Source organism: Drosophila subobscura, chromosome A (genome assembly GCF_008121235.1).
Source record: "Drosophila subobscura isolate 14011-0131.10 chromosome A, UCBerk_Dsub_1.0, whole genome shotgun sequence".
Classification (NCBI taxonomy): domain Eukaryota; kingdom Metazoa; phylum Arthropoda; class Insecta; order Diptera; family Drosophilidae; genus Drosophila; species Drosophila subobscura.
The window spans coordinates 13,620,137-13,633,300 of NC_048530.1; the positions used below are offsets into that span (position 1 = coordinate 13,620,137).

Sequence of the window (13,164 nt, forward strand, 5' to 3'; positions counted from 1 at the left end):
GTGGTACGAGTGATACGAGTGTAATCCGCTACTGCCCGTGGCGCGCACTCGCAGCGTTTCTCTTTTGAAGCGGCGCTCTCTTGACGCGAGACCCGACCCCTGGCCATATCTAAACACAGACTGCCAAAAAACACACACAAGAACAACGTTAACTGATAACTGATAAGATTATAACAATAATATCTGAGTGCCCGAGCACCACCACCTCAGCTGACTAGCCTCAGCCGAAGAGCGAAACCCATCAAAAGTGGAGCCGCCACTGAAGAGCCGCGGAGCGACGAGCGGGCGGCATGTTGTGGGAGGGAGGGAGCTCTGGATGGTACTTCATAATACGAGTGCCTATGCTCGTACTCCTACCTGGTGTTTTATTTGATGTGTGATATGCGATATCTCTATCCTTTCGTCACCATGATTGAGGAACTTTTTCGCACTGCCTCTGCCTCTGGTACATCTCTAGTCGTCATATTGCAATCCATAAACATTGCTTCGATATCGGTGGGGATATCTGGCGGGGTACGTTAGACCCCAAGCGGGCTCTGCAGTCCCCAGTTTTACAACATTGGATTTCACAATAATTACGCTTGCTTGGGTCATAGAAGAAAACAAACTTCGAATGGTTCCTTTTCTGATTGCCGCACTCTCAAATACTCTAATTGGTTCGATGCGAAGAGATGTCATGCCTCAATCTGTAAAGTTTGATTGCTATATCTTTGGACACACACAAGGATCGTCGGCGCTTAATCTAATCTTATGGCATGTCTTTTCTTAGATATTTATTGTAATACATTGGAGATTGTGGAGCGGTTTTCGAAACGCTTGAAATTACAAATATATCAAGAGCCTTTTGCCATTTGTATTGTGTTCTGTTTAGCTTCAATCTCGGATTTTAATGAGCGAACAAAAAATTACACACAATTTATAAGGATTATGGTGAACATTTCGCATTTTGGCTACCACTTCGCGTACACAAATATGAATATTTTGATGGTTAAGGAACATCTTTTGCCTGGCCGGTTATTCACTTATGTTCGTACTTAGTACTCTGTCTGATCCTGGGGTGAACCTACCATTTTGATTGGGTGTTTGCTGCTGTTTCGAGTGTGCTCCGCCGCGCACCGACTGCGCCCGAGGTCCTGACTGGGTCAGCGGATTCCGAAACAAGTCAAATATATTCTATTTGATTGTTCACAAATAGTGCAGTGGTGGCCGGGGGGGTGGTGAACAAGGAGTGTGTGTTGTTTTTTATGCACAAGTTTCAGGTGGAAAGAGAAGCCTTCCACGCGCAAACTGATCTATCGGCAAACTGTCGAAGAATCGTTGATAGCGATTCCCCACCAACAATGATATACATGTACGGCAATGTACGCCTGCCTGCCCCGCACATACACAACCGACGTACCCATACCCAGACCCAGAGCCAGAGCCAGACCAGGCGACTTATACCTACTTATAGATATTGCTATTGTTAAATGCGTGCAAATACCGAGTACAGGAGGGACAGGGAGCTGCTGCATATGCGGCGACACTCATCAATAAATCGCACAGAGAGTTCTCGGTCAGCACACACATTTCGCAGGCAATAAGAGTGTGCGGAAAAGCGAGCCCATGGGAACGATCGGAGGGCCTCTCTGGAGGCTCTCTTAACCCAGCAGTCTGCCTTGGGCTCGTGCGCGATTTGCCATTAGCCAAAAGCGAGATAAAGTCGATAACAATATCTTATCGTGCATAGCATTGAATCAAACCGACACACCACACACACCACACACACCACACACTCCTCCTACTCTTTCGTACACTCTGACATTTGAGCAACTGTATCTGGCCTGAGACTTGACTCACTGCCGATTGACAGTGTCGCTGGCGTCTGTGGCGCACAGTCGATGGCCGAACAATATTTTCTGGCCAATGCGCCAGCACAGCTTTGCCTGCACGAACTCGTACGCACATACCTGTGACAATGTTTCCAGGCAAACAGGAAGAAACAGCCAACTATCTGCTGATGGCCAGAAATACCCAAGTTAGCCATGCTGCGAGCATGCATATGACCATGACCAGCGTGATTCATGCTCACAACTTGGGTTTCTTGCCCCACTTGATCGATCAGGCATTAATTGGTTCGGAGTCTTCCTTCCACACTTGGATTTGTGTTCATTCCGCTGATCCTTTTGCACTTGAAATCTGCGTTCGAGAAAGTTTTAGATCTGAAATTGTAGAGCTTGATGGGATTAGTTTTTGTCTATATTTTCTATCTATTGCAGGCAAAGCTCTTAAATCATTTCATTATTATACAAATGTACACTTGACACATACTTAGGGGACAGTTTCGCTTTATAGGACATCGAACTGGTAAAGGTGTGTCACCATCTATGCGAACATTTCCCGTCGCTTAGTCACCTGCCAAGATTTAGTGGGTGCGATTACCACATCAATTATGGGGAGCACCATTGTCTGGCAGTGTGTGAAGGCTAAAGTTTCCGTAAAAAAAGGAATTGAATGAAAATGAGCAACAACTTTGTGCAGCTTGGAACTAACATTTATAGACCAAAGAATTTGCTTAGCTTCTCAATGCGCATTTAGACATTTCTAACCATCAATATAAACATCTAAATCAATACCAAGTGGATCCAAGTATTGCTCAGCCAAAGATCAAAACCCAAGCATAAGAGTATTTAGGAACAAAACCTTTCAAATCCCAATTACTGTTTGATTTTGTGTGGCCAAAATGCATGCAAAATTCGTAGCATATTTTGTGGTGGACATAAAAATAGTAGTTGCTCGTTCAAGTCAGTTTTATTACTAAAAGTAGTTGAACAAACAGCAACAAAAATAGAAAATAATTAAGCAAAATACCAGATGAATTGTTCAACTAGACAAATAAATGTAGAACTATTAGTAATAGCCAGAGAAAAAATATAAAAAAATAGAATAAATATTTGTACAGGAAAACAGAGGACTGGAAAACGAGTTGATATAAATGAAAGTTTGCTTTTGCCTGGTTAAGCGGAGAGAGCACCTTAAAATGTAGTGGCCAACGACCTTCGTTTATTTTGGGTGCCCGTTGGAAACAGTTGCAATGGGTGGTAATCGGGGTGGTAGTATAACGCTGCTGCTGCCACTGATTAAACCAGATATCAGGCGGATTTGACATGCGAATCTTAAATAGCCGCTAGATAATTCTAATCAATTTTCAAATGCTACCAAAGGCCGATAGCCGAGCGGCGAGCAACAAATTCCAAAGTGTTTGTGGGGGGGTTTCGTGTGGGATTCGCAAAGGATTTGTACAAACCGAATCTTTCTATCAAATGAAGTAAATGGAATTCGAATCCAGTCTTTGGCATGAGGAGGCATTAGGAATCTAATCGAGAGATGAACAGATACTCCACATACTTGACTCCACAGGCGTACAGCTAATCTGTTTATTTCCAGCGGAAACATACAATGAAAACATACAAAAAAAGAGACTTATGGATTGGATACGCTCTTCTGACAGCCCACTTACAGTTCAGTGTTCATGCATGTATGTACATATGTACACTCGAAAGCACTTATAAGTGCGAACCATTATGGGGTCCTTATCGGACGCTGTCAAATTTCGTTGGCAATTCTGTCGCTAATTCACAATCGAAATTCAGTCTTTCTCCTGCCCCAGAAGGTGGAGCGTCCAACGATTATGATGAGCCAAACTCAGTAGATCCACTCAGAAGATATTGATCAATAATTGCGCAGATATGGGCGCATCCAAGAAGCAGCTGGCCGATCCCCTGCGCATACAAATCGGCGGAGGTGGCACCAATGGGAAGCAGGCGGCCCTCAATCGTGTGACAACCACCAAGTACAATTGGCTGACCTTTCTGCCCCTCAACTTTTACGAGCAGTTTCGCCGTGCCGTGTACTTTTACTTTCTGCTCATCACCATTGTCTCGTTCTTCGTGAGTAAGTTCTGAGCACACTTCAGGCCAAGCCCAAACGCATTTTGAACGTATTCCCAAACACCAGATGACACCATTTCCCCGCTGGTTTCATTGATTCCTTTGCTGTTTGTGATGGTCATAACGGCCCTGAAGGAGGGCCTGGAGGATCTGGCGCGTTCCAGGAGTGACACAATTGTCAACACAGCCAGAGGTACGCGTAATTATAGCTCATTTAAGGTGAGTGAAACTGATCTGGGGTTCTGATCTGCTTGCAGTCACCGTCATTCGCAATGGCCAGGAGCAGTGCATCGAGTCGGAGTTCATTGTGCCCGGCGATCTGGTGGTTGTGGGCAGCAACGGCGACATACCCTGCGATCTGGTGCTGCTGCAGTCATCGGGCATGGACAACAAATGCTTCGTTACCACCGCCAATCTGGATGGGGAGTCGAATCTGAAGACCGTCTTCGCACCCACCAACTACACGCTCGCCATGGAGGGCTGCATTGTGTGCGAGGCACCCACGCCGGATCTCTACAGCTTCAATGGGCGACTGGAGCTGGAGGGGGACGCGCTGCCGCTGCCGCTGACGCTGGAGAGTCTGCTGTTGCGTGGTGTACGTGTCAAGGACACCGAAAGGATTGTGGGCTGTGCCATCTACACGGGCATGCACACCAAACTGCAGCTGAACAGCCGCTACACGGGCAACAAGTCCGCCTCCAGCGAGAGGTACATCAACAGGTTCATGGTGGCCCTCATTCTGGGCATGATTGTCGTTGTGGTGGGGCTCTACATGGTTGAGCGGCACAAGGAGGCCCATGTGGTGCCCACCATGCCCTTCCTGGGACCCCCGTCGAACTTCAACTCGTTCTGGCAAGTCTTCGAGGACTTCCTGTCCTTTCTGCTGCTGTTCAACTACATGGTGCCGATATCCGCCTACATGAACATCGAACTCTATCGCATTGCCGGTGCCCACTTCATGCAATCCGATCTGCAGCTCTACGACGAGGAGACCGATCAGCCCTGCCAGGCGAACGCCTCCAATCTGAACGAGGAGCTGGGACAGGTCAACATTCTGTTCTCGGATAAGACCGGCACTCTGACCAAGAACCTCATGAACTTCCTCAAATGCTATGTGGACGGCAGGGACTACCATCTGCAGGGCGCACAGCTCTACTCGCCCGCCTCGGACGAGAAGGTTGAGCTGGCCACGCTGCAGGTAGGCCCACTGGCTGGATCTCTGTGCGCACCTAACGCTTCGCTTCATTCACAGACGCAGGCCAGCAAGTTCTTTGAGGCTTTGACCATTTGCCACACGGTGGAGCTGCAGGCGGCCGGCGAGGGCGTCTCGTCCGAGGCAGCATTGTCGGAGAGGAGCAGCCTAATGTCCAGCGGCAATGTGGTGGGCCGCTACCAGGCCTCCAGTCCCGACGAGAAGGCCCTGCTGGAGGGCTGCGCCAACTTGGGTCTGGTGTACGAGGGCTGCCACAGCAATCAGCTGCGCATCCGTCGCTATCCCGCTGGCGAGGAGCTGCACTACGAGCGTCTTCATGTGCTCGAATTTAGCTCGGAACGCAAGCGTATGAGTGTCATAGTGCGCGATGGCCAGGGCGCCATCTGGCTGTATAGCAAGGGTGCCGAGAGCATCATCTTCCCGCGCTGCCACCAGAGTCCGGAGCTGAGTCGCACCGATGCACAGATCACGGAATACGCACGGCAGGGCTTGCGCACGCTGGCCGTGGCCAGGCGCCGCCTCACCGCGGAGGCGTACACCAGCTTCATGGCTCAGTACAGGAATGCAAATACCCAGCTGACGGACAGAAACAATCTGATCGCAAAGTGCTACGAAACGGTGGAAACTGGTAGGACATCCCATACACAACCGTCCCGCGGTTCCATTCATGCTTAACGTTTACCTTAGGACTCGATCTGCTTGGGGCCACTGCCCTGGAGGATGCCCTGCAGGACAATGTGGGCGAGACGTTGGTTGCCTTGAGGGCGGCTGGCCTGAGGATCTGGGTGCTCACGGGCGACAAGGTGGAGACGGCCTTCAACATTGGCCTCGCCTGCCAGCACATACCACCCGGCGCCACGGTACACTACATGGTGAATGTGACGGAACGCACGGAGCTGCTGCTGCGACTCAAGGAGATTAAGTCGGCCATTGGCAAGGACTCCTCCCGGGAAGCCCTGGTGATCGATGGCGCCACAGTGGCCTCGCTGCTGGCACACGCGCCCAAACAGTTTGCCGATGTGGCCCTCAAGTGTCGGGCCGTGCTGTGTTGTCGCCTCAGTCCGCTGCAGAAGAGCGAAATTGTGACACTGATCAAGCGCCGGAGGAAGAACCACATCACAGCGGCCATTGGGGATGGCGCGAACGATGTGTCCATGATACAGGAGGCACACATTGGCATTGGCATCACGGGGCGAGAGGGCAAACAGGCGGCTCGCTGTGCAGACTATGCGATAGCCAAGTTCGAGATGCTGCAGCGGCTCCTCCTCGTCCATGGCCACTACAACTCGGAGCGCTTGGCCTTTCTGGTGCTGTTCTATTGCTACAAGAATATCATCATCACGGGCTGCATGGCCCTGTTCCAGGTCTACGATCTGTACTCGGCCACAAATGTCTACAACTCGCTGTTCCTTTGGCTCTTTGACATTGTCTACATCTCGTTTAGTTTCACCATTTTGGCCATATCCGATAAGCCATACAGCGAGGAGACGCTGCTTAGGTGAGGCCACATCCCCTCCATAAGAGACTTCTCTGCCAGAATCCATATTCCTGTCTCTCTTTTAGACATCCTGAGCTGTACAAGCGACTGGCCCACAACAAGCAGACGTCTTGGAGCAGGTTCAGCCTGTGGATACTCAATGGTGCCATCCAGTGTCTGATCATATTCTACTTTGCCTATGCCGTGCTCAACGACGACAATGTCGTGTACAATGTGGGACAAACTGCGGGCTTTCAGACCTTTGGCTGCATGCTCATAACGATCATTGTGATTGTGGGCAACCTGAAGCTGCTGCTGCTGGCCCACTACCTGACCTACCTAAACTTTGCCATTATTGTGGGCTCCATTGGCGCCTTTATGCTGACAACGTATCTGTACAACCTGCTGACAGGGTCGGAGCTCTACTTGGTCTACAATCTGCTGCTGGGCTCCCTGCCCCTGTGGCTATACACGATCATATGTTCGGTGGCCTGTTTGCTGCCCGATTTCACCATGAAGGTCGTAAAGGATATGCTCAGGCAACCGCTTCCACTCGACACCCAAAAGCGCGCACTAAACGAAGAAGGAAATCCGAAAGTTGGAAATGTCTAAGAAATGTTTATTAAAATGTGGCATCACTCTAGTTTACACATCGTAGCCTTCCTAGAGGTGCGGGTTTTGTATCGATAAATATTTCTTTCTTCTTACATTTATGACGATATGTGATATTTCATTTTCAAAATGGAAAAATGTTGGCCCGCTGTAGAAAGGTGCAAATAGAAATACATCGATATATTGCGGGAACAAAAAATGCACATCACTATATTTAATATAAGGTCACACCAAAAAAAAAAAAACATTCGCTAAACAAAATAAGTAAAAAGTGAATATTTGTTAATGTGCATTAGATTTTCCGGAAAATGGAAGTGGAATACGAGGACTCCGGCTGGCAAGGCCGTGCCAAAGCCCAGTCCAACTCCGAGGTAAGGAAAGACTCCGCCACTGGCTTTGTCAGAATGTTTGCACCCAGCAGCGTAGATGCCGCCTGGAAGTGGAGGTGGCGGTGGCGGTGGCTGTAGAGGCAATAACAATATGGATGTACATTTTGCTGACGAAAATGTTTCGAATTTGTAGGAAGTGCACGAGGACAACCCACAGAAGACCATACAAGAATGCCTGGAGAAATTCCTAACACCGGACTACATAATGGAGCCGGGGATATTCACACAGCTGAAGCGGTACTTCCAGTCCGGCGGCTCCCCGGAGGAAGTGATTTCGATGCTGTCGGAGAACTACAAGGCGGTGGCCCAAATGGCCAACTTGCTGGCCGAGTGGCTCATTCTGGCCGGCGTCAAGGTGACGGATGTCCAGGCCATGGTCGAGAATCATTTAAAAGAGATGATTCTCAAGTCGTTCGACCCAAAGAAAGCCGACACCATATTCACGGAAGAGGGCGAGACGCCAGACTGGCTCACCGAGATGATAGATCATTATACGTGGCGTTCGCTGATCTACCGCCTGGCCGAGGAGTATCCGGACTGCCTGATGCTGAACTTTACCATCAAACTGATATCGGATGCGGGATTTCAAAGTGAAATCACCTCCATATCGACAGCTGCCCAGCAAATTGAAGTGTTTTCGCGCGTTCTCAAGACCTCCATTGTGAAGTTTCTCAACAACCCGGACGATGTGCATGGCGCCATACAGGAGTGCGCCCGCATGGTCTGCCATGGGCAGCACACGTACGTCTACTCGCAGGTGTTGATCCAAGTGCTCAGCCAGGAGCAAAAGGGCGGCTTCAATATGAAGCGGCTCTCTCAGGAAATCATTAAATATGCCTTACAAAAGTAAGTCCGATCGATCATTAAACGCTTATCCACCTCTCCTAATGTGTCTCCAATGTGTCCGCACAGCAATCAGAATGTGACACCCATAACGATGGCCCTAAATGGGTCAGCGGTTTACCCACAGGCCTGTCAGGCACTCACATCAATGCTGACCCGGAATACCCTCAATCCTGCCGACATCACAGTGCTGTTTCGCAACTACTCGGGATCTGATCCACCGCCAATTGACCTCATACGTAACCCACAGTTCCTTGAGCTACTGGTCGATGCCTTATTCCGCTCTGGCGTCAAAATCAATCCCGAACACAAGCCCAAGTACATGTTTCTGCTGGCCTATGCGTCGGCCGTCATAGATCAGCCGGCCAAGAAGCGACCCCTAACCGAACGCACACTGAACAAGGACGAGCTGAAGAGCACAATTCAGGCTATCGAGAAGGCTCATGCGATTTGCAATGTGGGTCAAGGTACTTCGGAGCTAATTGCCGAACTCCAGACGCTTTACAACTGCATCAAGTATGTGTCAGCCGTCTGCCATATGCATCTGCAGCTAATAAATGATTTGTGTGTCTGTGTGTGTGTCCCTCAGGTATCCAGTTGTTGGCGTGGGCGTGATACGATGGATTGAGAACGTTGTGATGGAGCCATCGTTCTTCAAGCTCTCCACCGACAGCTGCCCCACCCATCTGGCCGTTCTGGACGAAGTGGCCGCTGTGCATCCCACACTGCAGCAGCAAATTCTCTTCCTGCTCATACGCCTGTTCGAATCGAAGCAAGACGAGCTGGAGATACTCGTTCAGCTGGAGATGAAAAAGATGATTTTGGATCGGATGGTCAATCTGCTGACACGCGGCTGTGTGGTGCCCGTGCTGCGATATGTGAAGCAATGTTGCGCCATCGAGGACACGGATGTCTCGCTGATACGTTACTTTGTCACCGAAGTTCTGGAGACCATCACGCATCCGTATTCCCCAGAATTTGTGCAGCTCTTTCTGCCAATGGTGGAGAATGAGGAGATCACGGGTACAATGCGCGGAGAGGGTGACAACGATCCAGTTTCCGAGTTTATTGGTAAGTGGAGAGACTCTGATCGCTGCTGTCGGAATATCTGTTAATGTATTTCTTTCGTTTCAGTTCACTGCAAGGCGCATTACACCACTGTGTAACACTTGCTCAGGGAGTGGAGCTTTTGTAAAAGCTAAACAAAGGTTATTAATGGATTACATTAACAAATTTAGGGGCAATAAGAGGAAGCGGAGAGAAAGAGAGAGAGAGAGAGAGAAGGTCTATTTTTTAAGTCCAGACATCTGTCTTCCTCCCTTTAGTGGAAGAAACCAAGGAACAGAGATATATATAGTATAGAGTGAAGTTTTTCTCCTCATTGCATCTCTTGTGGGCCTTTTTAGCCTTACAATTCTTCCAATAATAATTAAATACTTTAAACTGTAATCCGTTTTTCTCTCGGTATCTGATAGTCATAGATAATTCATCTTCATATATTCAAAAACAAAACAATCAAAAGGAAAACCAAAACAAAAACACAAACACAAATAGTTTACATATTTTTTTATTGCAACCAATAAACATTCATACCTCTTACAAAAAAAATAATTAAGCCTTCAAAATCAGCTTTTGAATGCGTGTTCAAAGTTGGTCCTAAAAAAAAAAAACACTCTTAAAATGTATTAAAGAAAAAAATATATAAATAAAATAGAATATATAGAAGCGAGAAGAAATACGGAGACCTTCTCCTGCTGATCCACTCTGCTGCTGCAAATATATTTATGTACACATTTTTCGTTCGTTGCTCAAGCGCACCCCCTTTCTGCCTCTTTTTGCGGCATGGGCATGGGCATGGGCATCGTCTGTCGTCAAGTCGTTGATGGTGAAGTGTGCATTATTATTATATGGCATCTAAGTAAGTCTGTTGTTAGTCTGTGGTTCTGTCCCATAATTAATCCTACCAATTTGTAATACATTGCATACAAAAAATCACAAATCGATGGCCAGCAACTCGCACACACACACACCCCCTGGGTGCTGGTCATCGAGAGTGATACTCCACCGCACGCAAAAAATGAAAACAATGAAAAAATGTCTTTGGCTCTCGAAATCGATCGATGTATAGGATGTGGGGTGGTCTATGCTAAAATGTCTGTGCGTTTGGTTTGGCAGCGATGATTGATTACGTGTTTTGGTCTAACTACAAAATAATGTTTTAGTTGTTCTTCTTAACATCTTTACTGTCGCCATCCTTGGCCTGGCCGCGGCCCAAGATCTTGGCCAAGCTATCCCAAATGCCGCCAAAGAAGATGGCACAGCCCAGATTCTCCAGTGGCAGGAAGGGATCGTGGATGCCCAGCAAAATAGACGAGAGCTTAAAGTAGACCAAGAATATAACAATGCCAAAGTACACCAGCGCATGCGGTGCTGAGATCCAGTCCGTCTTCTTGTCCAACACAAAGATGATCGAGGCCAGCAGCGAAGCTTTGGTGTAGCTGCAGAAACAATTGAAGCAAACAGTCAGCTCGTCGACTAGTGATAGTCATTCAAATTGATAAATAACAAACGTACAAGCTGGGCTGCATGAATTCCATGGCCGTTGGTGTCCATGCGCCACGAATGAGGCGTTCAATCAGCTTTGTGAATCCAGCGCCATTGCCCTTCAGTGTGCCAATGATGATCATGATTATCCAGGCGTTCGGATACAGCTTGGCCGCATGTCCCACACCGTCGTAGACCTTTTTTGCCCTATATATCTCCTTCATGGCACTGGCCACAATTTTAACGGGCAGGAACTTGGCCACCTTGTAACCAATATCGAATGGCGTATAGAACACAACGTACCTACAAACACACAGACGCAGACACAAATATACATACATATGTACATAGATACGATTTGGGTTGGTTTTTCTGCTGGAATATACTTACCACACGGCTGTGCCCACCAGAAGTTGGCCGGTATTTTTCAATGGTGCCAAGATGGGTTCACCGAGCAGGCCATTGGCCACCATGCCGCCGGCAAAGATGACCAGCATGGTCGATAGCCAACAGGCCAATGGATGCTTACGGGAGAAGGCCTGTGCATTGGCGCCCAAGTCCTCGCGCACGGCCAGCGCGGCAAGTAAACTGTGAGCAATATCGAAAAACGGAAACATTTTCAGCTTGATGACCTGATTGGCCACATCCAAAAATGCTTCCGGGTCCATGATCACGGCTGATCTTGTATCCTGCCTTCACGGATGATAAATCTGCCAAAAGCGAAGAGGGACTGATAATTTCTTTCAATTTTGTGTTCAGTATATTATTAAAAATATGTTACATAATGTTTGATTAAAAATCAAAAATTGCTAAGGGTCAGACTTTTTTGTATGTAATATTTCTACACGCTTATGTGTGTCCCTTAATCTGTCCCGTACAACAGCTGCTTTATTGTATTTTCTTACAGCTCCTCTTTAGATTGCAGATAGAATAGTATATGAGAGAGAGATAGAGAGAGAGGCGGACAGTCTGTTGACGGATTCCTCCCGCAATTGAAGACAGCAAGCGGAAAGACTCTTTGAACTGCACTCTACACGCGCCCGCCGGGCATGCCATGGCATGGCATGGCATGTAGCAGAGTTGTCGAATTGTATGTTCATTTAGACACAAAACATAAAACAAAAAAATTCAAACTGAAAATTGTCGCTGTTTGGCCACAGCAGCTCCAAAAATAAATTTCGCTAATGAATCGGTGAGGGCTGTTAGAAGAAGAGGCTACGGCACACCGCACCGGGTCGGATACGAGACCGTACGAACACACACAGGCACCGTAACGTATGTGGCAGTGTGCATCAGGCACATGTACGGATACGGATACACGGGAATGGTGCCTGTGCCTGTGCCTCCTGGCTATTTTCGAGCGGCGTACACTTGGAGAGGCTACGCAGTATACAAAAAAAAAGTATATGTACTCGCACTTTTAACGCCCCCATGCCAGATTCCAGCCAGCAAAACTTCCATCAAAATATCCCGAACCCATACGCAGCCGTACGCAGATCTTACGGACTTTTTTACCGGGCACATGCGAAGAAAATAAATAAAAATAACTAACAAAAATATTGGTGGTACCTACGTCTAACACACGCGAGCGAACGGATAAACGGATAGCAGAGTGCAGCACGAACACGGGGAGACTGGGCCGCCAGGTCCCGTGTGTTACATGCTCGTTGTTTGGTGGCTATTTGTTGCTCTCGCGCTCTCTTAGCCAAAATGTTATATATTTAGAATTTTTCGAGTTTTCGGAGAAGCAGCAATCTCTCGCAATATGCCTGCTATCAAGACACACATACATACATACATATGTGCATAAGTATATGCATCCCATACACGAAATGTACGAGCGGCGCACTTGTTTGTATGTTTCTTACAGATGGCGGGACCAGCCAGATCCATTGGGGAGACCCAGAGCTTAGTGCTTCATATGGAAAGAGCGCCCATAAGCCATTCTCCGGCATTCGTGGGTTTTCATTCCCGTGAGAGCGCATTTCAAACGCAACGGACATTTGCATGATGTTTTGTGTCTCTTTTTGTTGCATTGAAATGCATGGGATGTGTGAGAGGAAACTATTTCTCACCAATAAAAAATAACATCGAGATTTGTTTAAACCGTCTTAAACATCTACCACTAGCTACTCACATGTTCTTTTGTTGTTAAAT

At 47.8% G+C, this 13,164-nt stretch overlaps 3 protein-coding genes across 4 annotated transcripts; 2 read left to right on the top strand and 1 right to left on the bottom strand.

The window, feature by feature from the left end:
• Positions 1–3,698: 3,698 nt before the first annotated feature.
• On the top strand, positions 3,699–7,231 carry LOC117895576 (probable phospholipid-transporting ATPase IF). The gene is made up of 6 exons (XM_034803301.1): positions 3,699–3,933; positions 3,997–4,122; positions 4,187–5,127; positions 5,182–5,770; positions 5,830–6,640; positions 6,706–7,231. The coding sequence occupies exons 1-6, from the start codon at positions 3,729–3,731 to the stop codon at positions 7,229–7,231; spliced, it is 3,198 nt and encodes a 1,065-aa protein (XP_034659192.1). The 5' UTR covers positions 3,699–3,728.
• A 213-nt stretch (positions 7,232–7,444) lies between these two features.
• LOC117893506 (negative elongation factor D) lies at positions 7,445–10,150 on the top strand. The gene is made up of 5 exons (XM_034800147.1): positions 7,445–7,602; positions 7,754–8,466; positions 8,533–8,979; positions 9,053–9,534; positions 9,598–10,150. The coding sequence occupies exons 1-5, from the start codon at positions 7,540–7,542 to the stop codon at positions 9,627–9,629; spliced, it is 1,737 nt and encodes a 578-aa protein (XP_034656038.1). The 5' UTR covers positions 7,445–7,539; the 3' UTR covers positions 9,630–10,150.
• A 412-nt stretch (positions 10,151–10,562) lies between these two features.
• On the bottom strand, positions 10,563–12,732 carry LOC117893516 (trimeric intracellular cation channel type 1B.1). Of its 2 annotated transcripts, none has more exons than XM_034800159.1 (4): positions 12,581–12,732; positions 11,398–11,717; positions 11,038–11,310; positions 10,563–10,961 (listed from the first exon to the last, which is right to left on the bottom strand). In XM_034800159.1, the coding sequence occupies exons 2-4, from the start codon at positions 11,673–11,675 to the stop codon at positions 10,682–10,684; spliced, it is 831 nt and encodes a 276-aa protein (XP_034656050.1). In that variant the 5' UTR covers positions 11,676–11,717; positions 12,581–12,732; the 3' UTR covers positions 10,563–10,681. The 2 variants fall into 2 exon arrangements, with proteins under 2 accessions (XP_034656050.1, XP_034656057.1); XM_034800166.1 differs by having other exon boundaries at positions 12,577–12,670.
• Between the last annotated feature and the right edge of the window lie 432 nt (positions 12,733–13,164).

Bases quoted from the DNA above. Each gene is read 5' to 3' on its own strand.
- LOC117895576 (XM_034803301.1), top strand. From the start codon at position 3,729: ATGGGCGCATCCAAGAAGCAGCTGGCCGATCCCCTGCGCATACAAATC. The intron at 5,771-5,829 runs GTAGGACATCCC...CGTTTACCTTAG, and splicing joins CTACGAAACGGTGGAAACTG to GACTCGATCTGCTTGGGGCC. The intron at 6,641-6,705 runs GTGAGGCCACAT...TCTCTCTTTTAG, and splicing joins AGCGAGGAGACGCTGCTTAG to ACATCCTGAGCTGTACAAGC.
- LOC117893506 (XM_034800147.1), top strand. From the start codon at position 7,540: ATGGAAGTGGAATACGAGGACTCCGGCTGGCAAGGCCGTGCCAAAGCC. The intron at 8,467-8,532 runs GTAAGTCCGATC...GTGTCCGCACAG, and splicing joins ATTAAATATGCCTTACAAAA to CAATCAGAATGTGACACCCA. The intron at 8,980-9,052 runs GTATGTGTCAGC...TGTGTCCCTCAG, and splicing joins ACGCTTTACAACTGCATCAA to GTATCCAGTTGTTGGCGTGG.
- LOC117893516 (XM_034800159.1), bottom strand. From the start codon at position 11,675: ATGGACCCGGAAGCATTTTTGGATGTGGCCAATCAGGTCATCAAGCTG. The intron at 11,311-11,397 runs GTAAGTATATTC...GTGTGTTTGTAG, and splicing joins CTGGTGGGCACAGCCGTGTG to GTACGTTGTGTTCTATACGC. The intron at 10,962-11,037 runs GTACGTTTGTTA...TTGTTTCTGCAG, and splicing joins GAATTCATGCAGCCCAGCTT to CTACACCAAAGCTTCGCTGC.